We start from the raw sequence: 25,135 nt of genomic DNA, 5'->3' as shown, positions 1-25,135 counted from the left end.
CAAGTTCTGGTCTGAATGCCAGAACTCTCCCTTCATTATATACATCATACAGAACAAGGGAACTGTAAAGTACAAAGGAGAACAATGGAAGACATACTACAAAGGTATGGGTAACTAAGAGAACAATAGAACAATGCAACTAAGGACATATGGTAACTAAGTAACCAGAGGACAAAGCTAACAGGCTAAACAAAGGGACCATTCACATTCCATGTTGATTGCTCTGCCAGGGGAGTCCTTCATGGCCTGTGGTCATGTTGGGAACATCCCCTGGTCCATATAATTCGTAAAATTTAGATAAAAAGATAATAGAATATTAGGGTATCTGTGTTCATGCCTCTTGGGTCATGACACTTCCCCCTCATAGGCATTACAATATTGGGATTGAACTTACAGAAGAGGGCCCCCTCAACTCCCCCCTCTATAGTATGACAGACGCTGAGTCCGCCACACTCAAGGACTGGCTCAGGGATGAGTTGAAGGCAGGAAAGATCCGGCCCAGCAAATCCTCAATTAGTTCCCCTGTCATGTTTGTCCCAAAAAAGGATGGTTCCTGCCGTTTAGTAGTTGACTATTGTTGCCTGAATAACCGGACAAAGAAGAATGTCTACCCGTTACCTTGCCCAGACAACCTCATGGCCCAGCTCCGTGGAGCCAAGATCTTTACTAAGCTGGACCTACAATGGGGATACAACAATGTCCAAGTAAAGGAAGGTGACAAATGGAAGACGGCTTTCCACACAAAATACGGGTTATACAAGTCCCTGGTTATGACCTTTGGCCTGACTAATGCACTGGCGGCTTTCCAACACTTCATGAACAAATTATTCAAAGATTTACTAGATGTATGCGTCATCATCTATCTCAATGACATCCTAATCTACTCAAAGGATGACGCATCACATACCCAACATGTTCATGAAGTCCTACGTTGTTTAATAGAAAACCAGCTGTTCTGCAAAGCATCAAAGTGCACATTCCACGTTACATCTGTAGAATACCTAGGAATCATTGTGTTGGATAAAGGTTTCAGCCTGGACAAGCTCAAGATCCAGGCAGTCCAAGAATGGCCTACGCCCTCAAAAGTCAAGGAAGTGCAATCTTTCCTTGGCTTTGCCAACTTCCTTTGTTGCTTTGTTGCCAACTTCAGCCACATAGCTAGGCCCTTACACAATTTGGTTAAGAAGGACGTACCCTGGAAATGGGATACAAAGGAGCAGGAATCATTCCAAGGTTTGAAGGACGCTATCACCAATGCCCCAGTTCTCTGCCATGCAGACCCCTCAAAACCTTATTTCCTAGAAACCAACGCTTCCGGTGCAGCCCTGGGTTCCATACTAAGTCAACAACAGGAAGACAGCCGCCTACACCCTCTGGGTTTCCTATCAGAATCATTCAAGGGAGCCAAACAAAATTACAACACCCATGATAAGGAACTATTGGCAATCATCAGGTCTTTCAAGTACTGGCGCATCTTCCTGGAAGGGACAATCCACCCAATCACGGTCTTCACAGATCACCGCAACTTGGAATATTGGAAGGAGTCTTGTACATTCAACTGTTGCTGCGCCAGATGGCATCTATTACTAGCCGGGTATAATTTCCAAATTGTGTACCAACCTGGCAAACAGTCCGGCAAGCCAGATGCACTCTCACAACGCCCGGACCATGCCAATGTCCCACCTGCCAATCAAACCATGTTGCCTAATCCTGTCTTTGCCAACATTGCATTAGTCCTGCCGGAACAGGAATTACAGCAGCGCATTGAGTCAAGTCTAGACCAGGATGAGTCATTGGAAGAGATCCTCCAATTCCTACAAAATGAGTCCAAGGCCCCCCTGTCCATCAAACGCGCTTTCAAAGATTACCAGATGGAGGCGGGCTTATTGTTCTACCAAGGACGCATTGTGGTCCCTGATGTGGGAACCCTGAGGATGGACTTACTACAAATATTCCACAACAGCCCTCTGGCGGGACACCCAGGCAGACAACAAACCCTGGAATTGGTCTCCTGTAACTACTATTGGCCAGGCATTTGTGCAGAAATGTATTGGCATGTGGATTCCTGTGAAACCTGCCAACGGATCAGGAAACCTGTCCTAGACGTCTGTAAGGACGTCGAGGAGGAAGGCGCTTGCGGCCGAGTGTATCTAAGTAAGAACCGCTTAAGGCGGTGGCAAGCTATCCTACAACAACGACCAGCTATACTACGATGACCTAGGCCGTATGGGCGATGGCGGACTATGTAAGTACAATGCAGAGGCCGCTTAAGGCGGAGTAGACTAAGTAACTAAGTGGAACTTGCTGGGCTGTAAGGCCCTCGTACAGTTGTGGGATGCGACAAGAGGTAATCAACCTGGGTGTTTCCATGGTCGGTTGGCCTCCTTATATATTCTACAGGAGTACTATTCACAATTACATTATATCAAATACCATAACCAATAAGAACCCCGCTCCGTAGTTGGCCTTACTCATGCATACGTGTCATTGACGTGTCATGATGACGTCATAGGTGGAGGTGGCTACGTATGCTGATTAAGCGCGGATGGGGACGTGGCTCGGCGCTTAGCGTATGATATAAGCGCCGAAGTCACGTGATCGAAAATGTTCTCCGTTTGCCTTTGTTTAAATTCGAGAAAATGGGAATAAAATCCCTGGTATCGATTGTGTCTACGACACTGCCCCCCTCTAAGGGCCTTGGCGGCGTCGAGGGCCTTCTTTCTCATGTCCTTCTCATATTTCTCCAAAATTTTCCCTGCGTTTTTTAGGTTCTCCCTGGGCTCCCACGTGTTCTCTTCTGACCCATAACCCTTCCATTTGACTCGGAAAAACCATTCTCTGTTCCTTTCTTTGGCATCAGTGATCCCCTCCACTTCATATTCCTCTTCTCCGTCTATGGTGACTGGTGGGGGACGATTTTTGAAGGCGCGTTTCTTGTCCCTTTTGACCTTGGATAGGAGTCCCACATAGAAGACGTTGTGGATACGCATAGTTGGGGGTAGCTCAAGTCGGTAGGCGCGGTTGGATATCTTCTCAATAACTTTGAATGGCCCTAAGCGTCGCTTGGTTAACTTGGGGCTCAGGGTCTTGAGATTTACGTTCTTGGAATCCAGCCACGCTTCTTCTCCGACCTCAAATTCCACTGGGTTCCTGTCTTCTCCGGCTATCATTCGTTGCTTGGATTGCCGTAAGGCGGATTCTACTTCCTTCCATTGTGCCTCCATTGTCTGGGCAAGGTCATCTGCTTCCGGAACATCTGTTGGTACGTTGGACGGGGTCAAGGTGGGCTCCCATCCATACAGGGCTTTGAAGGGAGTTTTTCCGGTGCTACTGTGTACCGCGTTGTTGTAGGCAAATTCAGCCATTGGCAGCCATTTGGTCCAGTCTTGTTGGTTGACCCCTGAGTATGCCCTGAGGAAATGTTCGATGGATGGGTTGACTTGTTCTGTCTGTCCGTTGCTCTGGGGATGATACGCCGAGGAGAAGTGGGGGTCTATTCCCAGACGTTTGTACAGCGCCTTCAGGAACTTGTTGTTGAACACTCTCCCTCTATCTGAAATTGTTTTCTTGGGCATGCCGTGCCGTTTCCATACGTGTTCCAGGAATAATTCTGCTAGTTCCGGGGCTTTCAGCTTCTTGGAGCATTTGACAAATATCCCGTACTTGGTGAAGCTATCAATGATGACCAGGATTGAGTTGTGGTTTCCGTCCTTAGGTAAGTCCACGATCATGTCGTAAGAAACGTGTTGCCAGGGTCTAGTTGGAAGTTCTAGGGGCTGAGGTGGGATAGACGCATACTTGGGCTTCCTGATTCGTTGACATGTTTCACAGGAGTCCACGTGCCAATAGGTGTCCGCACGGATGCCTGGCCAGTAGTAGTTGCGCAAGACCAATTCTAGGGTTCGTTGTCTACCAGGATGACCAGCTAAGGGGCTATCGTGGAATATCCGTAGCAAGTCCGTCCTTAGGGTACCTACATCTGGTACTACAATTTGTCCTTGGTAGAATAGCAACCCGGCTTCCATTTTGTAATCCTTGAATGCTCGTTTGATGGAAGGTGGTGCCTTTGATTTGTTTTGGAGGAATTGGAGGATTTCCTCCAAAGACTCGTCTTGATCTAGGGATTGCTTGATCTGGCGTTGTAGTTCCTTTTCTGGCAAGACTAGCGCAACGTTGGCAAAGACAGGGTCTGGGAGCATGGTTTGATCCGCGGGGGGAATATTGGCATGGTCTGCTTGGCGTGACAGTGCATCTGGCTTCCCTGACTGTTTACCGGGTCTGTATACAATCTGGAAGTTATAGCCAGCCAGTAGTAGGTGCCATCGGGCATGGCGTTGATTGAAAGTGCAAGATTCCTTCCAGTATTCCAAGTTCCGGTGATCCGTGAAGACGGTGATTGGATGCAGGGTCCCTTCTAGAAAGATGCGCCAGTATTCAAATGACCAAATGATGGCCAGGAGTTCCTTGTCGTGGGTATTGTAATTCTGTTTGGCCCCTTTGAAGGATTCTGACAGGAACCCTAGTGGGTGGAGACGCCCATCTTCCTGTCTTTGGCTTAGAATGGAACCCAGTGCTGCGCCTGAGGCATTGGTCTCAAGGAAGTACGGCTTAGTAGGGTCGGCGTGGCACAATACCGGTGCGTTGGTAATAGCATCCTTTAGATTTTGGAATGCTTCCTGCTCCTTTACTTCCCATTTCCAGGGTATGTCCTTCTTGACAAGGTTGTGCAACGGCCTGGCTATGTGGCTAAAGTTGGCGACAAAGCAACAAAGAAAGTTGGCAAAGCCTAGGAACGATTGAACTTCCTTAACCTTAGTAGGTACCGGCCATTCTTGAACCGCTTGGATCTTGAGCTTATCCAGACTAAAGCCCTTATCAGAGACAATGATCCCAAGGTATTCCACAGAGGTGACGTGAAAGGTGCATTTGGATGCCTTGCAGAATAGCTGGTTCTCCATTAACCGCTTCAGGACCTCATGAACATGTTGCGTGTGTGATGCGTCATCCTTGGAGTAAATAAGGATATCATCAAGGTAAATGATGACGCATACATCGAGCAAGTCTTTGAATAACTCGTTCATAAAGTGTTGAAAAGCCGCGGGTGCGTTTGTCAGGCCAAAAGTCATGACCAGGGACTCGTATAAGCCATATTTGGTGCGGAAGGCAGTTTTCCATTCGTCTCCTTCTTTTACCCGGACATTGTTGTACCCCCACCTTAGATCTAGCTTAGTAAAGATCTTGGCGCCGCGGAGCTGGGCCATGAGATCATCTGGGCGAGGCAACGGATAGACGTTCTTCTTTGTCCGGTTATTGAGGCGGCGGTAGTCAACAACCAATTGGCGGGAGCCATCCTTTTTTGGAACAAACATAACGGGGGAGCTAATTGGGGATTTGCTAGGACGGATCTTTCCTGCTTTCAACTCGTCCCTGAGCCAATCCTTGAGAGTGGCGGATTTGGCGTCCGTCATGCTGTACAGGGGAGAGTTCAGGGGACCCTCTTCTGTGAGCTCAATCCCAATATCGTAGTGCCTATGAGGGGGAAGCTTGTTGAATTCCTCCTCTCCAAATACCTTGGCATATCTATGGTATTCGGAGGGTACTCCTTCAAGCGGGTTCTTGTCTGCTTCTTCCTCCTTGGCAATGGCCACGTGTTCTGGTACGGCGTGAGGGAAGGTGAGGGTTTGCGTATTCCAATCAATCTCTGGGTTATGCGCGTCCAGCCATTTCAATCCCAAGATGGCGGCGTGAGACCCTGTGTTACAGATTAGGAAGGTCTTGGTCATTTGTTTACCATCAAGGGAGAAGGTTAGGGAGGTCTTCTTCCAGATTTTTCCAGCCTGGGGGCTTGACCCATCAAGCATAGTTACGGTGCGAGGAGAGGGGAGGTCAATGAGTGGTAAGCAGAGTGATTCTGCAGTTTGGGGGTGCATGAATGAGGAGGTTGCGCCTGAGTCAATCAGGACTTCTATAGATTCCGCTTGCTTTGGTTGTATAGGGATTGTGAAGAGGGGTGCTAATTTTGATACTGTAGATACATGACAAATTTCTATACAACTGTTACTAGTGTCCATAGGGTTCTTGCGCGCGGCAGCAGAGACCCTTACTCTTTTCCCGATTGGTACTCGGAGTCTTTGCCAATCTTGGCGGCTTCCTTAGCCTTCCCCTTGTCCTCAATAGGGATGGCTTTCCAGCCCGTGCGGCATTCCGCAAACTTGTGGCCCATCTTGCCGCACTTGATGCAGGCGCCTGCGGCGCGGCGGCGGTTTCGTTCCTCTTCCAACACAAAGTTGGGATCGTTGGAGAGTTTCTTTGAACCGGTTGTGACTTGGCCGGTACTTGTCCCCCTTGCAGGGTTGGATGGTCTGCTAGGCTTATTATCCCTTGGTGGATGGCTAGCACGCTCTTCGCGGAGAGCGTTGTTGATGACGAGTGCTGCGTTCTGCAGCTCGAGAAGTGTACGGGGCCGGTGTTTGCGGGTTGCAATCTGGCGGCTGACCTCCCAGTGGAGGCCACGGGCAAACTGGCCTCTAAGGGCCGCGTTGTTCCAGTCCAGTTCCATGGCTAGGGTTCTGAACTTTGTAATATAATCCGCGCATGTGCCGGATTGGGTAAGGGAGGTTATCTTCCGCTCGGTGGCCCTTGTGGCATCAGGGTCGCCAAATGCTGCCAGGAACTCCAGTTTGAACCCTTTGACCGTTTGGATGATGGCTTGGTGTGACCCAAGCTGGTTGAGGTGTGGATGGGCCCATGCTCCCGCGGAATCCTTCATGTTCATGAGAAGGAATGATAAGACCTCTTGGTCTGTGGGGAACATGCGGGAATTGAGGCGGGTCCAGGCTAACATCCGGGTCAGCCACTGCTTTGCTTCGCTCCCTATTTTGCCTGTGTAGGCGTTGGGGTGGTCAACCTTGACCAAAGTGGGATAGGCGGTGACTGGAGCCGGAGGTGGAGGGGCAGGTGCTCCGATGGGGGATTGGAGACGCGGAGATGGAGGGGGAGATGAGACTCGCGGGGGCACTGCTTGTACCGGAGTGGGCTGGGCAAAGGTGGGGAGCCCCTTGGATGATTCAGGCCAGAATGAGACCCGACTAGTCGATCCAATAGGGTCAACTTTTGATAGGGGGCGTGGCGTTGCTTCCACAACCGGGGGTTTGGTGTCCTCTGGGGTCCGGGGCCCATGGAGCTGGAGGCTTCTAAGCCCATCCTTGACAACATTGACGGCTTGGGATATATTTTCGACGTTGGTGCGGGTTTCAATCCCTGCTTCTTTGATTTCCCCAACTTCCCGTTCGAGGCGTTTGACTTGGCCAAGGAGGCCAAGGAGGAGGCGTGTGACGCGCTTGAGGGATACTTCCCCAAGCTCAACAGGGGCGGCTGACGGAAGGAAGGGTCCCAGGTCCCCTTGATCAATAGGGGAGCGGGTTTGAGAGGGCGGCCAGGAGCGGGTTGCCATGGGATGTGTTGGCGGATAGGAGCGGCCAGCGTGAGAAGAAGCCTGGGAGGAGGAGCGAGTGGGAGTGCGCGAGGTAATGGTGGGCAAGTGAGGGGGAGTGAGGGCTGTGTAGCCGGGGTGCCTATATCAGGACTTATGAGCGCTTGACTACTTGAACGCTAAACCTCTGCGTCAAACAACCTAGCGTTGGACAGTAAGTGCCGCTAATTACAGCCATGGGCGGGCGTAATGTAGGGTCTAGTCTCTGCAAGCGGGTGTATCTGCTGTCTGAGGTCGCTGGTAGAAGGTGCGGCGACCGTGGGTATGCGGACGATAGTGGTAGTCTGCCTTATAGCAATTCGCTACTACGTGGGGGTGGGGGACTTTTGATTATTCTGTCCCGCAAGGTGGCCCCAATCACGTGATTTTGCTTGTGCTAGTACAGGTACCCTTCTCGTTTGTTGATTCTTAGTGGTGGGTACAATACGGTTTGCAACCAACGTAAGGTCAATTACCTAGTGTCCTAGACGTCTGTAAGGACGTCGAGGAGGAAGGCGCTTGCGGCCGAGTGTATCTAAGTAAGAACCGCTTAAGGCGGTGGCAAGCTATCCTACGACAACAACCAGCTATACTACAATGACCTAGGCCGTATGGGCGATGGCGGACTATGTAAGTACAATGCAGAGGTCGCTTAAGGCGGAGTAGACTAAGTAACTAAGTGGAACTTGCTGGGCTGTAAGGCCCTCGTACAGTTGTGGGATGCGACAAGAGGTAATCGACCTGGGTGTTTCCATGGTCGGTTGGCCTCCTTATATATTCTACAGGAGTACTATTCACAATTACATTATATCAAATACCATAACCAATAAGAACCCCGCTCTGTAGTTGGCCTTACTCATGCATACATGTCATTGACGTGTCATGATGACGTCATAGGTGGAGGTGGCTACGTATGCTGATTAAGCGCGGATGGGGACGTGGCTCGGCGCTTAGCGTATGATATAAGCGCCGAAGTCACGTGATCGAAAATGTTCTCCGTTTGCCTTCGTTTAAATTCGAGAAAATGGGAATAAAATCCCTGGTATCGATTGTGTCTACGACAAAACCCAAGTACGCATCCGTTCCCCCACAGCCGCTCAAACTCCCGACCAGACCATGGCAACATGTATCCTATGACATGATTGTAGATCTACCAGAGGATGGAAAAAATGACTCCATCCTAGTCATAGTGGATAGTTTCACAAAGTACGGGATCTTTGTCAAATGCTCCAAAAAGCTCAAGGCACCCAAGCTAGCGGAGTTATTCCTGGAACACATATGGAAACGCCATGGAATGCCGGAAAAAACAATATTGGACCAAGGCAGGGTCTTCAACAATAAATTCCTGCAGGCACTATACAAACAGCTAGGCATTGACCCACACTTCTCCTTGGCATACCATCCCCAAAGCAATGGACAGACGGAACAAGTGAACCCCTCCATTGAACACTTCCTTAGGGCTTACTCAGGGGTAAATCAACGGGACTGGACCAAATGGCTACCAATGGCCAAATTTGCATACAACAACGCAGTCCATAGTAGCACAGGGAAAACACCGTTTAAAGCCTTGTACGGATGGGAACCTACCCTGACACCATCCAACGTACCCACAGATGTACCAGAAGCCAACGACTTAGCCCAAACAATGAAGAATCAGTGGAAGGAAGTTGAATCCGCCCTCCAGCAATCTAAGTCAAGGATGACTGCTGGAGAAGAAGGAAGCCCGGTAACTTTTGAATTAGGGGAAGAAGTCTGGCTGGACGCCAAGAACGTTAACCTCAAAACCCTTAGTCCCAAGTTAACGGAACAATGTCTAGGGCCATTCAAATTCATTGAGAAGATCTCTGACCAGGCCTATTGACTCAAGCTACCCCCAACCATGCGCATCCATAACGTATTCTACGTAGGACTGCTGTCTAAAGTCAAAAGGGATAAAAAGCGCGCCTTTGAAAGTCGGCCACCACCAGTGACAGTGGATGGGGAAGAGGAATATGAGGTAGAAGGCATAACAGATGCAGAAAAACGGAACGGGAAATGGTTCTTTAGGGTCAAATGGAAAGGATACGGTTTGGAAGAAAACACGTGGGAACCTCAAGAAAACTTAAAAAACACAGAAAAAATCTTGAGGAAGTACAAGGAAGATATGAAGAAGAAGGTCCTTGGCGCTGCCAAGGCCCTTAAGGGGGGGGCAGTGTTGTAGACACAATCAATACCAGGGAATTTATTCCCATTTTCTCGGATTTAAACAAAGGCTAACAGACAATATTTTCAATCACGTGACTTCGGCGCTTATATCATACACTAAGCGCCAAGCCACGTCCCCACCCGCGCTTAATCAGCATATGTAGCCACCTCCACCTATGACATCACCATGACACGTCAGTGACACGTATGCATGAGTAAGACCAACTGTGGAGTGGGGTTCTTATTTGATAAGGTTTTGCATATTATACATTTGTAATTAGTCCACCTCTGTAATATATAAGGAGGCCAACCAACCATGGTAACACCCAGGTTGATTACCTCTTGTTGCATCCCACATTGTACAAGGGCCTTACAGCCCAGAAAACACTACTTAGTTACTTAGCCTACGCTGCCTTAAGCGGCTTCTCCACTGTACCTTCATAGCTTGCCATTGCCCTTACGGCCCTGGTTGTTGTAGTACAGCTGGTTGTTGTTGTAGGACAGCTTGCCACCGCCTTACGTGGTTCTTACTTAGTCACACCCGGCCACAAGCGCCCTCCTCCTCAACGTCCTTACAGATGTCTAGGACACTCTTGCACAGTCAGGCGTGAGTCAATCAAGATTGGCAAAGAGAGGTTGATTAAGTACTTAGCACAAACAGCCAAGGTAGGGCAAAAATATCTTCTACTCTATTTGTTGATATGCTTACAGCAATATTTTAATAGCTGCGTGGTGCTGAGCAAATGCACCCAAACCATCATGGCAGCTCTCATCTCCCTGAGCAGATTGTAAGATACAGCCCAATGTCACAAATTTGGACATACTCCGGTGAGCGCCTCATCTATGACCTCAAAAATACAAGCAGCAATTGGCACGGTGGTGGTGAATGTGAGATAACCTTTGCCACGGTTTTCCATTGACGCCGTGGCTGCATTACTTGGGCAAGTCATTACTCATTGCCAGTATTTTGACCTACTATTTACTTTGATGAGATAGCTATCAAATATTGCCAACAACAGCAAGGATTCATTAGCGGATTGGGCTGCATATATGCTCTACCTTGACCACAAACAGGCTCAAGGAACTGCCAAGACCAAAGAGCTAGACTCACATGGTATGTTGTCAAAATATTAATCAACAAGTGCTGACATGTTCTAGTAGACAACATTAAAACTTCCATTGCTTGCTGCACCTCTGTTTTGCTCAAATATGCACAAATTGACGCATTTTACAGTGCTTTTGTGCAAGCTCAACCTGATATCCCAATTCAACAAGCAGCATACAAGCATGGAAACGCGCCTGTTCTTGAACTAGAGGTAAATCCTCTTCAAGAGGTGAAGCACAGAGGTTGTATTTTCAGTATGTCCTCTTTTTGCAACTCAATAATCAAGGCAGTTGTGATGGAAAATGGTCAACTTGCGGAGCGAGTAGGCAAAATTATTGACATTTGGGAACATAAGCAAGCTATTTCTTCAACTTCTAGTGTTTCAAACACCTTTGTACTTGTACAATGGTACAAGGCTTCACCAATCTTTGCTTTGCAAGCTGTTTGGCTATGGACTGTGGACTTGTACATATAGTTAGGTTAGGTTATTACAAAGTAGTAGGTTGGTGGTAGGTTGAACCAAGCTACACTGCAGGGTGGCCCAAGCTACACTGCAGGGTGGCCCAAGCTACACTGCAGGGTGAATTGTGAGATGGCACAGGGTGGGAACCAGGTGGACACAACCCACATATGGTGTTAGGGTGGATTATAGGGAAAGCATCAGCCCTCCTACAAAAAGTTGCATACTTTACACACAGCAATACCACCATCCCCTAAGTTAGGGTGAGTCATGTGACAACTGACCACCCATCCCACACAGAATTGTGTACAACATGCAGAAGTATAGCACCATGGTCAATGTTAGGGTGAGTCACATGATCAATGATTACTCCTTGTACTCACAGTTGTGTACCAAGTACGCAGCTATATGACCCACAATCATGTTAGGGTGAGTCACATGACCACCCATCACTCTACTCATGCAGAGTTGTGTACTTGGTATGCAACTATATCACACACAATTGTGTTAGGGTGAGTCACATGACCACCCACTGCTCTACTCATGCAGGGTTGCGTACGCAACTATATTGCACACAGTTATGTTAGGGTGAGTCACATGACCATCCACTGCTCTACTCATGCAGAGTTGTGTACTTGGTATGCAACTATACCACCCACAGTTATGTTAGGGTGAGTCACATGACCATCCACCACTCTACTTGTGCAGAGTTGCGTACCAAGTACGCAACTATACCACCCACAGTTATGTTAGGGTGAATCATGTGACCCTCCACTGCACTACTCATGCAGAGTTGCGTACTTGGTACGCAACTATACCACACACAACTGTGTTAGGGTGAGTCACATTACCATCCACCACTCTACTCATGTAGAGTTGCGTACCAAGTATGCAACTATATCACACACAACTGTGTTAGGGTGAGTCACATGACCACCAACTGCTCTACTTGTGCAGAGTTGCGTGCTTGGTACGCAACTATACCACCCACAGTTATGTTAGGGTGAATCACGTGACCATCCACCGCACTACTCATGCAGAGTTGTGTACCAAGTACGCAACTATATCACACACAATTGTGTTAGGGTGAGTCACATGACCACTCACCACTCTACTCATGCAGAGTTGCATACCAAGTAGGGCTCTTCATGGATTGGTTACCAACCAAAACCGTGTCTCAGATTGTTGAATTGCAAATCCAGATAACCAAACTGCGCTGAGTAATCATCTGTTGGCTTGAATCTTGGTTATCCAGAATATTTGAGCACATGTTGGTTGTTGTGTTAGTAAGCTTATATGTGCGCATATAATAGCAGCAACAGTCATGTAAACCTGTATCATTCCATACTTCCTGCTAGTCTCATGGCTAATCTACACCATGAAAGTTCTATCTCTGGGAATCCACCTGCTAAGCGTTGTCACACTGAGCAACCTGACCCTGACCTGGAGCGGTTGACAATTGAACCACTGACTCTGACAACGCCACCTTCCCCACTGCCTATGAATTCCGTCAACCCTGTACTTGCCCACAGATACATTCTTGAGGGCTGTGCTACTATAGCAAATGCAGCAGAGACTTGCTACTTCCATAACAAGGCATTGGTGTATCATTTTTTGGATATATCACATGCTGTGGAAGACAGTGTTGGAAAACTAGTCTCATGTACTTTACATTGTGGAATATGTGGAAAAGGAACTTGGAAATGGTCAAAGGCTAATGGTGACTCTACTACTAATATGAATCAACATATGGAGAATAAACATGCAGAGATTTGGAGTGCCGCCAAGAGAGCTGAGGGATGCCCAGAGTCAAATTTAGAAGTATTTAACAATATGACATCCCCCTCAGTGAGTTTTACATATTTTTATATCAGTAGGAATAACCATCATACTCTTATAGTCATTCCATTTGGATGAATTTTACCAAAGACTAACAAGATGGATTGTGACTGGGAACCAGCCATTTAGGTTTTAAGGTGACTTAGGATGCATCCTAACACATCCTAGGTTACCTACATAAGCCCCAAGTGCATGAGATTCCCCCTTCCTCATCACACAGGTGACTGAACTTACATGAGACTTGACTTAGATGGTTGGATATACTGGGTTAGGAAGTTAATTTAACTACTTGTGTTTGAGCAGAAGTTTCCATGGCGTACCAGGTACGCCAGTCCCCAGACCAGTGTTGTCATGCTGCTACATGATCTTGCTTGAGGAGCAGCATATTCAGTATGCTATGCCCTGGCACAGCCCTTTGATTTTTGTCAGATGGTCTGCCCTCCTGTGCAGCGTACCTGGTACGCTACGTGCCAACACAGCTCTTTGCCATTTGTCACACCAGTCTCCTCTCTGAAGCGCAACGTAATGTGTATGCGTTTTGCCTTCAACCACTGCTCACATGTCATTAGATCTTATTCTACGTATTTTGTATTCTATGTGCTTGTCATTCATACCACTTATCCATGTGCGGATTTACATCTTTTGACATGTCTCAATAATTGTGGCTGTAGATTTCATGCTTAAAATATTGAACGTCCCACAACAATTAGTATCAGTCGATAGCCGCAGAGGAGTAGATAATGATAGAACTTTCAAGTATATCAAACGGAGCTGTTCTGACAGAGTAATAAATAAAACAAGAAAATACCAGCCAGAGCTCTTGAATATACTGGCATACCAGGTACGCCACCTACAGGCAGGGATAAAAACCAAGCATGTGAGTCTGTATATAACATTTTCACTTCAGGCAAAATCAACATATTCCTACTTTAGTATGTTGCAATTTACTGGCAATTATCTTTGACAGCGTACCGGGTACGCCAGCCCTGGACCCATGACCTATAGAGTGACCTGTATGTAAAATGATTACAAGCGCTGACCCCCCTTTGATTGTGTTCACGTAAAATGTCTCTTTACGCTTTCCGCCTCAATGTATAGCTTTGTAACTTTAAGGAATGTACAATATTCTTATATTAACACTATTATATGCGAACCCCTTACATAATCAAGTTGGCAACGCTCACCCAACTGAACATCTTGGTGTAACAAATAGTTAACTGTCTTTGTTATTGTTATCTTACTTCTGTTTGTTACTCATTATATACATAAGCCACTTGATTGTTGGTTATATTACAGCTGTTTGCAGATCAGTTGACACTTGCAATTTTGACGCACTGCATTGAATTGTAAATAATACCATGGAATGGAAGTTGCCGGGCTACAGAACCCATGGCGGATTGTGCGGAGAGGTGCGGATGGCTAAATTGGGTGAGCTCAGTAGTCGTGCTACTATGCTATCAGGGCCCCTCCACTGTTGCCTGAGCTTAGTTAGCTTATAGTATACTGGTATATCAAGCTAGAATGGAATGCAGACAAGTGTGCACAAATTTTGCAGCGTTCAAGATCCAGCATTTTTTGTGTAATCCATTGTTTTCTTGAGAACAGGACTGTCATGCCCTAGAGGCGTGACCACCTTAAAATCCACTAAGTCGAAGAAATAGTGAATATATGCGCTATTTTCATGAAGATTTATGGATATATGCATCTTTATGCTATTTAGGCGCTGAGCGCTTATTATGTAATCTCATCACATGACCTTTAGTCATGTGATCTTGTTTTCTTATCTCTGGTCATGTGACCTTATCTTTGTTATGATGTTTGTACATGTAATTACTCTTCCCCTTCTCTGTGAATATATAAGGAGGGTTCTGAGAGCCTTAAGCCTCAGAACTCGACCTCTTATCCCCATCCAACACTACTACCCTAAGACATACATTTAAGAGTATTGCCTGAGAGCATACCAGTCCCTGTCAAAGGTCCTTTGCCCAGCTATCTTTATAGCATAGTGCACACTTACTGTATTGGTCTTGTCCAACCCCTTATCTGGCAGTTGCCTTGAGCTCTGTTAGATCCTACTAGCTGATAAGTCCTATATTAGGCAATAGCTTGTTAGGTTTACCCTGTGGTAGTTGTCGGCTCTGACATTAGGTCGAGTTCTTCATCACCAACCCTTGTGGTGTTAAGAGTCGTGTAAGTACAGGAGTAAGAAAGAATTACTATATACAAAATGTATATGGGAATAACTAAGAACTAGTATTAAGAATCAGAATATATGCACAGAATATATGCACAATATAGGCTAGGTTATCAGGAATAACAACTCCTAACAAATAGTCTAGCAACTATGAAGTGCAGGTGGTTGGTTATGTATAGTACCTTAGACTAATGTTACTTAAGCCTAAGTGACTAAGGGTATGTATACTTAAGGTTTCTGGGATAGTACCTTAAGTAAGAGGGTTACCTGACTAATGTACAGGATTTATAGGATTGGCCTAACAAGTATAGGACTTATATATGCTTAAGTAAGACTTAAGACTTATGGGGTTTACCTAAAATATATCTAGGATTTAAGAGATATTGTAGATAAAGCTATCTACAATATGAGGGGTATGGTGGATTGAAACACTATCACTCAATCACAACAATCCTCACAGTATTGTTGCACTATACTCAATGTTGAACTCAACAACTGTGACAGTCAAGGGGCACAGGGTCGCAGTAAGTACACTAATAGGTTACCCTGTGTCTGTTGGGACTGGCCTATGGTCTTAGTGCGCTGAATAACCTCCTATGCTATTTACAGTGAGTCAATCACTAAAGTAAATGCGCAGATAAGCTGTTAAAGGCTTGTGTGTATATGTCAATATATAAGAGTGGATAAAATGGATGCATTAGAAGCGTCTTCACAGGGTCCTTTTATACCCTGGGAAGGCGCACAAACAAGTATATACATGATTGATACCAAGAGGGGGTACAGGAGGTACATGTGGCAACTGAAACACTTGAGGGAGCCGATACCTTGGTACATAGTAAACAAACAACAGATCCTAATATTTGCCCCAAGGCAATGTTTGCCCCAAGGCAGTATTTACCTGTGTGGGTCCTTAGATGTCCCAAGGCTAAGTGTTTCATCCTTGGAGTAAACAGTCCCAAAGGTAGGATACCTCTGCATTGGGTACTTACAGTAAATGGGGCATAACTCTACCAAATGTTGTCCGTTTTGGGAGTTTGACCCAGCGTTCTGGAGCGCGCAAACATGCGCACCTAAGCGCAAGCGATTCGGCAGTGTGGGATGCCCGGGTGATGGAGAAAAGGCGCATTTAGTGCGTCGGCGCTTAAGGGCTGATTAAGCGCCGGAGCACTTGCCTATGCGACAGGGGGGACCCTGAATATTTCTGTGTGTAGCCACAAGATAGAATCTTGAATAATAAATACTACAAACAAGAGAAATATTACTTGTTACTGTTTATCTACTCAGCTGAATTTATATATATTTAAATGAGTGAGAAAACAGCATATATGCGAAAGACATTGCATATTAAGGGTATTCCTGAGGTTTGTAGGTTTTGTAAAGGTCACTATTGGATAGAGGGACCTTGAAAACCTTAGTTCGCATCTTTATCTCACTTATTTACTGTAAGATTACTAGTGCAATTAATAAAATAAGTACAGATTAAAGAAGAAATGTCATATCCATAACATGTGGACAACTAGGGTGTTAGTACTGGCACGACCCATCAAGAACCAGTGATCCTGCATAGCCAGATAATAGTCAAAACTGGTGATTGTTGCACTAGGGGGTTATTGTTACACGGCTAGCATTGCGAACGTCCACCCAAAAGTCTGCCACGACTTCTTCTGCGTCACAGACAGTCAAAAACCCGCTTGTGCAAAACCTGCTACTGTATCACGCCCATCCAAGGCTTGTTGATCAGTTGTAAGGAGCATTCAACGCTAGGTATTGAGACAGTGATTAGCGTAAAGAATAAACTGTGAGCTTAGTGGGGCCAATCATCTAGCCTCCCCTTATTCCTAAACTAGTAGTGAAGTTGCCTTATTTAGCAAGGACGCTACTTAGTATCTATCATATCCATCCTTCTCCACCATGTCTACCCAACCTTCCACCTATGTGCATGCCGACCCCAATGCGCTGTCAGTCCCCACCAATATCCAGGAGATACCTGCGTGGGCCCAGGAGATCAAAAACCTCCTCCTGGCTATGAACCAAAATCTATCCTTGGTCATAGGACAAGCGGCTGCCCACCATACAGACATCGGCACCACTCAGGCTACCCTCAACAACCATGATAGTAGCATCACCAACCTTGACGCCCTCATTGTTAAACTAGGGGCTGATATTGCCAAAATTGGCACCGCTGCTGCTTCTGGTTCCTCCCTTGCCTCAGCTACCAAGGCTCCTAAACTTGCGACGCCAGACAAATTTGATGGGTCAGACAAAAATAAGGCAATCTCTTTCAGAGTTGCTGTTTCTCATTATCTCAGGATCTCATATCCTGGCTCAACGGTGGATGAGCAAATTGCCTTTATTATTTCCTGCCTGGATGGCAAGGCCCATGAGTGGCTTGAGCCCTACCTGGAAGAGGAAGTTGTTAAAGGGAACCCTGTTTCTTGGCTCCACAATCTGGATGCCTTCTGGCTGCAATTCAATGCACGCTGGAATGTCCAAAATAGGACAGAGAACTTCCGCGCCAAGTTGCGCACCCTCAAACAAACCAAGGGAGTCCAAGATTATTACAAGGACTTCCAGACCTATTCTCAAGGTCTTGGTTACAACGACCCCTCTCTCAGGGATATGTTCTATGATGGCTTATCCCACAAAATTAAGGAAACTCTCATGGTTCAAGATTATGACCATGCAGATGCCTCTGTAACTCTTGCAACCCTTGCAGAGAAGGCCCTTAAAGTGGATCAACGCCTAGAGCAGTTTGCGGCCCAGCACAAGGGTCCCTCTTCCTCTTCAAACCAATCTGGAAGCAAATCCAGCACTTCTACGTCAGCAGCAGCCCAGGGAGCGCCCAGGGATAAACTGTCTGTTGGGGAACAAGTGTATGCGATTGTGGATGGAAAGGCTAAGAAGGGGGTTCTACAAAAGGTTGGCCAAAATGCCAAGGGAATAGCAGTTCCAATTGTCAAATGGAATGATGGCACCACCATGGATGTTACCTTTAAATCTCTTAAAAAGGATAACCACCCTGCCACTGTCACCTCTTCCACTGCTCCCAAGGCTTCCTCCTCCTCCTCGCGCAACTCTGGTCCCTCACCAATGGACTTAGACTCTGCCTCATCTAAAGGCAAAAAACCAATTATATGCGCAACATGTGGAGGTAGGGGACACTATGCCAACCAATGCCCCTCCAAATCCTACTCTGGCCATGAGGACCATATCTCTGAGGATGAGTTGGAAAATGGGGACCTCTGAACACTAATGGGAACAGTGTATCAGAGGGAAACAATGGACATTTAGATAGCTTGGAAATCTTTTCTGTAAATAATATATCTCCTTTAAATATATATTTTCAAGCATCTTGCGTTCAACAAGTTCCCAACCCTAAGGTTACCAAGAAAATGAAGCCCTTCTTTGGATGGGCTATGATTGATTCAGGTGCATCATCTTGCTTTATACACAAGGACTTGATCAAACAATATGGTATACCTACTACAAAAAAGTCTGTACCACGTCGCCTTAAAGTGATTGATGGAAGAGACATTAGTTCTGGTTTGGTAGATTCAGAATGTATATTTACTTTAGAATTAGGTAGTCATAAAGAGGTTCTAAAATGTAACGTAGCTGATATAGGTAAACATAGCATAGTCCTTGGAATGTCCTGGCTCAAGTTACACAACCCTACTATAGACTGGCCTAATAAGCGTATTACTTTTAATTCTCAATATTGTAACAATACTTGTCTTTCTGTTTCTAATTCTATCCTGGGAAATGTCGGTGGGACTTCTAACCACCTTGAAGGCATACCAGAAGACTTAGGAGGTGTCGAGGTAATTGAACCTCTTGAAGGCATCCCTAGGGAAACTGGAGGTACTGTGGACTCTCCACTTGAAAGTATCCCAGTAGAACTGTGCAATTTTGCGGAGGTATTTTCTGAGGACATGAAGGTGACGGAACTGCCGCCGCACCGTCCTTTTGATTTAGGGATTGATTTAATCGATCCTGATAAACCTGTTAAGGCTATGGTATACCCCTTGAAGGCATCTGATGATGAGGAACTTAGAAAACTCCTTAAAGAACAATTGGACAAAGGATTGATTCGCCCATCCAAGTCCAAATATGGTTCCCCAGTTCACTTTGTCAACAAGAAAAATGGGAAAAGGCGTATGGTTGTGGATTATAGATCCCTAAATGCAAATACAGTCAAGAATGCGTACCCCCTACCTCTAATACAGTCTCTCATTGAGAAACTAAGGGGCGCAAAATACTTTTCCACCATTGACCTGAAATCTGGATATAACTTGGTCCGGATAAAGGAAGGTGATGAATGGAAGACTGCGTTTAAAACCATATATGGCCTGTTTGAATACCTAGTCATGCCCTTTGGGTTATGCAACGCTCCTGCTGCATTTCAGCACTTCATGAATGAGATATTTAGGGACATATTGGACGTCTATGTAGTAGTATATCTAGACGACATCCTAATATTCTCAGAAAGCAGGGAACTACACACAAAACATCTCCAAGAGGTACTGAAAAGGCTGCAAGACAATGCATGCTACTGTAACCTGGTGTCGTACTCCACTGTAAGGTGGGGTACTCGCTAGTGGGCGGGCGCTTGTGGCCGTACTACTACTGACAAAGCTATCTACTGTCTACGTGAGGCTATACTACTACCGCTGTAAGGCGGCCTTCTAATCTCTACTACTGGTGGGGGGGCTTAGCCCAGGAGGTGTGGTAAGCGCAATAAGGGAGGTGAGCTTCTGAACTACTGAGGGGCCGGCTACTTAGCTGGCTAACTACCTTCTCTAGTGAATAAGAGACAAGGTAAAATCGACTTGGGGTCTCCAAGTGATTTTCCTGCTGTATAAATAGACAAAGCACACTATCTACATGGTCTGTGCGCGTGAGAGAAAGAAGTACAGAGGACAAATGAGAAGCGTGCTGTGGGCTGCGCAGAAGCGTGGATTTCTCCTAAGCGCCCTTGGCACGGCATCTCGGCGCGGCATCTCGGCATAATAAGCGCCGAGATCACGTGATCGAAAAACATAAGATATCAAGTCCGTAAAAAATACTAAAAATAATAGAAAATTCGGGCAATTCTGATGGTATAGTTAAGAAGGTTATAACATTGCCCCCCCCTTAAAGGCTCTTGGCGGAGTCACAAGCCTTTTTCAGTTGCGACTTGTTGAAGCGTTGGATCTCCTCTTGACTATGCTCTAGGAGTTCCTCGGGTTCCCAGGAGTTATCCTCTGGACCATAACCTTTCCACTTTATCAGGTAGAACCACTTTCCCCGTTGACGCTTTGAGTCGATGATCTGCTCAACTTCATACTCCTCCTCTCCTTCTATTGTTTCAGGGGGAGGTCGTTCCGGAAATGGTTGACTTGGTGACTCGTGGCTCTTTGATAGCAACCCAACATAGAAGACGTCATGGATTTTCAGAGTTTCTGGGAGTTCTAGGCGGTAGGCGTGGCTGGAGATTTTCTCAAGGATTTTGAAGGGACCAAGACGTTTGGGGTCCAACTTGTTTGAATTGGTCCTGAGTTCTACGTTCTTTCCATCCAGCCAGACTTTCTCTCCTATCGAGTACTCCGGTACTGTTCCTTGGTTCCTGGTCATGCGTTCTTTGCTTAGTCTGAGGGCTGACTCGGCTTCCTTCCATTCCCGGGCTAGTGTGTCTGCTACATTGTCTGCCTCTGGTACGTTGGCTGGGACGTTGGAAGGGTTCATCACTGGGTTTCGTCCGTAGACCAGTTCAAAGGGTGTTTTTTCCGTTGCTGCGTGTTTGGCATTATTGTACGCATATTCTGCCAATGGTAACCAAGCTGCCCAATCAGAATGATCGGCTGCTACGTAGGAGCGTAGGTAAAATTCGATGAACTGGTTGACTCTTTCCGTTTGCCCATCTGACTCTGGGTGATAAGCCAAGGAGAATGCTGGTTTCACTCCGAGTCGCTGGTAAAGTGCCCTTAGGAATTTCCCTGTGAAGGTAGTTCCTCTATCCGAGACTGTTTTGACAGGTAGCCCATGGAGTTTCCAGACGTGGGTAATGAATAGGTCTGCCAGACCCCTTGCTGTGACCTTCTTGGAAGTGGGGATGAAGTGGCCAAATTTGGAAAAGGAGTCTATTACCACCAGTATAGCGTCGTGACCTTGGGACTTGGGAAACCCTGTAATGAAGTCATAAGAGATAGTGTGGAACGGATAAGGGGGGACTTCTAGGGGTTTAAGGGTAATGACAGGAGCATGAGCGCGTCGGTTGGCTTGGCAAATAGGACAACATTCTACCCATTCCTTGGCTGTTGATTTCATCCCTGGCCACCAGTAGTTACGACTTAGGAGTTCAAGGGTTCTTTGTTGGCCCGGATGACCCGCTAGTGGGGAGTCATGGAATTCCCTGAGTAATCGTTCCTTCAGGACCTCTGAGTCTGGGACCACAAGTTTCCCTCGATACCATAGTAGATCTTCCTCCCAGTCGTAGTCTCTGTAAGCTTTCCGGATGGAGGAAGGAGCATTATCCGCGTCTTCAGTTAGGAACTGGATGATAGGCTCAAGGGATGGATCTTCCCTTAGCTTGGAGCGTATTTCCGTGACAATTTCCAGCTCCTCTTCTGACGTATTGGCAAAGACTTCTGCTGGTAGCATGATTTCTGGTTCTGGGGGTTGGTCAACATAGTCTGATCGTCTCGACAGTGCGTCCGGTTTTCCTGATTGCTTCCCTGGGCAATAGTGTATCTCGAAGTTGAAATCGCTCAGGAAAATCCGCCAGCGCGCGTGTCTCCTATTGAAGGTCCTAGCATGCATCCAGTATTCCAGGTTTCTGTGATCTGTAAAGACCTGGATTGGTTTTTCCGTTGCTTCCAAGAATATCCGCCATTCTTCCAGTGCCTTGATGATTGCCAAGAGTTCCTTATCGTGGGTGTCATAGTTGGCTTCTGCGCCGGAGAAGGACTTGGACATATATGCAACTGGGTGAAGGCGGTTATCCCCTCCTCGTTGACTTAAGATAGCTCCCATGGCTACGCCTGACGCATCCGTTTCTAGGTAGTAGGGAAGGTTAGGGTTGGAGTGGATTAAGACGGGTGACTGGGTGACAAGGGTTTTCAGTTCCTGGAAGGCCGTTTCCTCTAGGTTACCCCATGACCAAGGGGTTTCCTTTTTGGTGAGGTTATGTAGAGGGCGCGCGATGGAGCTAAAATTAGGAATGAACCGGCGGAGATAATTGACAAAACCCAAGAAGGCCTGGACCTGTTTGACTGTTTTAGGTGTGGGCCACGTGGTGACGGCTTTGATCTTCTTCTGGTCCATGGAGAAACCGGCTGGGGAGATAACAATACCAAGGTAATCTACTGTAGTGACATGGAAGTGGCACTTTGATAGTTTACAGAATAGCTGATTCTTTAGTAACCGGGATAGTACCTCCCTGACATGGGCTGGGTGTTCCTCAGGTTTTTCTGAAAAAATCAAGATATCATCCAAGTATATAACCACTGTGACGTCAATGAGATCCCTGAATAGGTCATTCATAAAATGCTGGAAGGCAGCGGGGGCGTTGGTAAGGCCAAACGGCATTACCAGATATTCGAACAGCCCGTATTTGGTCCTGAACGCTGTCTTCCACTCATCTCCTTCTTTGATCCTGACGTTATTGTAGCCCCAGCGTAAGTCCAATTTAGTGAAGATCTTGGCATGCCTGAGTTTAGCCATGAGGTCATCCTGTCTTGGCAAAGGATACACGTTCTTATGGGTGACCTCGTTCAACTTCCTGTAATTGACTACCAATCTAAGAGATCCGTCCGCCTTCTTGACAAACATGACGGGGGCGCCGGCAGAAGAGGTACTAGGACGGATCTTTCCTGTTGCCAATTCTTCATCTATGTGTTGCTTCAGTGCCTTGGATTCCGCGTCAGTCATGCCGTATATTGGTCCTGGAGACAGTTTGGCGTCCGAGACAAGGTCAATAGATATGTCATACTCCCTATGTGGCGGGAGGACCTTGAACTCTTCTTCACCAAAAACTTTAGCGAACTCGTGGTACTGTGGGGGAAGATCCGCTAAAGGGTTTGAGTCTGCTTCCTCCTCTGAGGCAATCTGAATCTGTTCAGGGAATGTGACTAGTCCCTGTTGCCAATCGATGAGAGGAGCTTCTGCCGTTAACCAAGTCATGCCTAGGATTGCCGGGGTGTTGCCAATGGGGCAAACAAGAAATGGGATGGAGTGGGTGTGGCCATTGGCCGAAACCGTGAGATGAACCTGGTGCCATATGCGACCAGTCTGGGAGATTGTACCATCTAACATTCTCACAACTCGTGGATTTTCGAGTTGGGTTTTTGGGATTTTGAGTTTTTCTACCAAGCTCGGGGATATGAAGTTGGAGGTAGTGCCGGAATCTATAAGGGTTTTAATGGGTTCTGCCTGGGAGTTTTGGACGTGTAGATTGATAAATAATAGCGGTCTTTTATTAGAGTCAAGTCCAACAGAAACAAATTCTACGCAAGTATCTACAATGTCCTTTTTCTGAGTCGGGGGCTTGGCAGCAGTCCTCGACTTCAATCTTTTCCCGATTCTGATTCCTTGGCAACCTTAGCCACCTCTCTGATTGTTGCCTTCCAGCCATTGGGGCACTGTTTGATACCATGTCCCTTTTGACCGCACTTGACGCAGAGGCCAGACGCGCGGCGGCGATCCCTTTCTTCCGGTGTTACATAGTTAGGGTCCTCTGACAGTCGGACCCGTTGAGTGGTGGTGGTGGAAGTGGTGGCTACGGTAGCCGGGGACTTGGCGGGAGTTTTCTTAGGTCGGTTCTCCTCATTCTCCCGACGGATATTATCAATTTTGATTGAGGCGGCAAATATGGCCTTGAGATCATCGTCTGGGATATTGTCCTTGGTGGACAGGAGTTCCTTTACCTTCCAGTGAAGGCTGCGCGTGAACTGGGCAATGAAGGCCTCAGTATTCCAATCAAGTTCCGCCATAAGGTTACGGAACTTGGTTACATACTCAGCCGTGGTCGTGGACTGAGTTAGCGCGGCAATCTTCCTGGCAGCCGCTCTTTTGGCATCGGGGTCTGCGAATGCCTCCTTGAATTTGGCCGTTAAGGCCGGGATTGTATTGGGAGGGTTTCCCTTGCCCTTAATGATTGAGCTGATAACGGGGAGAGCCCAATCGGCAGCCTTGTCGGTCATGTGGTAGAGAATCCACACGACCATCTGTTCTTCTTCATCGAATTGGTCTCGATGAAGTGCGACCCACAGCAGCATGCGATCTAGCCACTGGGTTGCCTTTCGTCCCCTAGAGTCCCCCTTATATGGGTCTGGGAGCTCCATTTTGGGCCGCTTTACGCTGGACCCTGAGTCAAAGGGGGTGAGGGAGCTGAGGCTCCGCTTAGGCGTGTCGCGAGGCTCCTTTTTGGGGGCTCGCCTGGGTTCTTCCTCCTCCTCTGAGTCAAAGCCCGTTCCTCTTGATGGGCGGAAGGGGGCCTTGAGTCCAGGCCTAACCGTTCCTGGAGTGTGCGCTTCTCCCCCTGTATGAGTGGGGGGAGTGACAGGCCCAGCCGATGGGCCAGACTGAGCTTGGGTTCCTTGGTCCTTGTCGCCAAGTAGGTCGGCGGTCTCCTTGCATATGGCTTTAAGCTCAGTGAGCTGTTGGCCTTGTGATCGGATTTGGTCCTGGAGGGACCCAACTGTGGCTGTGAGGGCTGTGATAGCCTCGAGGAGAGCGGCAATGGACGGCTCTGGTTCCATCCTTGGCAAGTCTTGCGGAGTGGGAGATGTGCTGCGAGAGGGTGGTTGGGAATGGGTTGGAACGGAACGTCGAGAGGAGCGGCTAGAGGGACAGGAATATGGGTGTGGGACTCCAGAGCGTGTGGAGGGAATGGTGGAAACGGTG

At 47.1% G+C, this 25,135-nt stretch overlaps 7 protein-coding genes across 7 annotated transcripts; 4 read left to right on the top strand and 3 right to left on the bottom strand.

Moving 5' to 3' along the window:
• Positions 1–347: 347 nt before the first annotated feature.
• Positions 348–2,271, top strand: RhiXN_11868 (Retrotransposable element Tf2 protein; the record flags this gene model as incomplete). The annotated part of the gene is made up of 2 exons (XM_043331683.1): positions 348–2,154; positions 2,222–2,271. The coding sequence occupies 2 exons, from the start codon at positions 348–350 to the stop codon at positions 2,269–2,271; spliced, it is 1,857 nt and encodes a 618-aa protein (XP_043186444.1).
• A 319-nt stretch (positions 2,272–2,590) lies between these two features.
• On the bottom strand, positions 2,591–5,930 carry RhiXN_11867 (Retrotransposable element Tf2 protein; the record flags this gene model as incomplete). The annotated part of the gene is made up of 2 exons (XM_043331682.1): positions 2,591–2,619; positions 2,675–5,930. 2 exons carry the CDS (start codon positions 5,928–5,930, stop codon positions 2,591–2,593), a joined length of 3,285 nt encoding a protein of 1,094 aa, XP_043186443.1.
• Positions 5,931–6,100: 170 nt separating this feature from the next.
• RhiXN_11866 (Retrotransposable element Tf2 protein) lies at positions 6,101–7,453 on the bottom strand (the record flags this gene model as incomplete). Its single annotated transcript, XM_043331681.1, has 1 exon — positions 6,101–7,453. One exon carries the CDS (start codon positions 7,451–7,453, stop codon positions 6,101–6,103), a length of 1,353 nt encoding a protein of 450 aa, XP_043186442.1.
• Positions 7,454–8,495: 1,042 nt separating this feature from the next.
• RhiXN_11865 (integrase core domain protein) lies at positions 8,496–9,671 on the top strand (the record flags this gene model as incomplete). Its single annotated transcript, XM_043331680.1, has 2 exons — positions 8,496–9,242; positions 9,339–9,671. The coding sequence occupies 2 exons, from the start codon at positions 8,496–8,498 to the stop codon at positions 9,669–9,671; spliced, it is 1,080 nt and encodes a 359-aa protein (XP_043186441.1).
• Positions 9,672–17,164: 7,493 nt separating this feature from the next.
• On the top strand, positions 17,165–18,499 carry RhiXN_11864 (Transposon Tf2-1 polyprotein; the record flags this gene model as incomplete). Its single annotated transcript, XM_043331679.1, has 1 exon — positions 17,165–18,499. The coding sequence occupies one exon, from the start codon at positions 17,165–17,167 to the stop codon at positions 18,497–18,499; it is 1,335 nt and encodes a 444-aa protein (XP_043186440.1).
• Positions 18,500–18,900: 401 nt separating this feature from the next.
• On the top strand, positions 18,901–19,851 carry RhiXN_11863 (Transposon Tf2-7 polyprotein; the record flags this gene model as incomplete). The annotated part of the gene is made up of 1 exon (XM_043331678.1): positions 18,901–19,851. The coding sequence occupies one exon, from the start codon at positions 18,901–18,903 to the stop codon at positions 19,849–19,851; it is 951 nt and encodes a 316-aa protein (XP_043186439.1).
• Positions 19,852–20,386: 535 nt separating this feature from the next.
• On the bottom strand, positions 20,387–24,990 carry RhiXN_11862 (Retrotransposable element Tf2 protein; the record flags this gene model as incomplete). Its single annotated transcript, XM_043331677.1, has 2 exons — positions 20,387–23,776; positions 23,830–24,990. The coding sequence occupies 2 exons, from the start codon at positions 24,988–24,990 to the stop codon at positions 20,387–20,389; spliced, it is 4,551 nt and encodes a 1,516-aa protein (XP_043186438.1).
• Positions 24,991–25,135: the final 145 nt, after the last annotated feature.

This window comes from Rhizoctonia solani, chromosome 15 (assembly GCF_016906535.1).
Source record: "Rhizoctonia solani chromosome 15, complete sequence".
Classification (NCBI taxonomy): domain Eukaryota; kingdom Fungi; phylum Basidiomycota; class Agaricomycetes; order Cantharellales; family Ceratobasidiaceae; genus Rhizoctonia; species Rhizoctonia solani.
The sequence above is the reverse complement of the archived record's forward strand: the minus strand, read 5'-3'. Positions and strand labels throughout refer to the sequence as shown.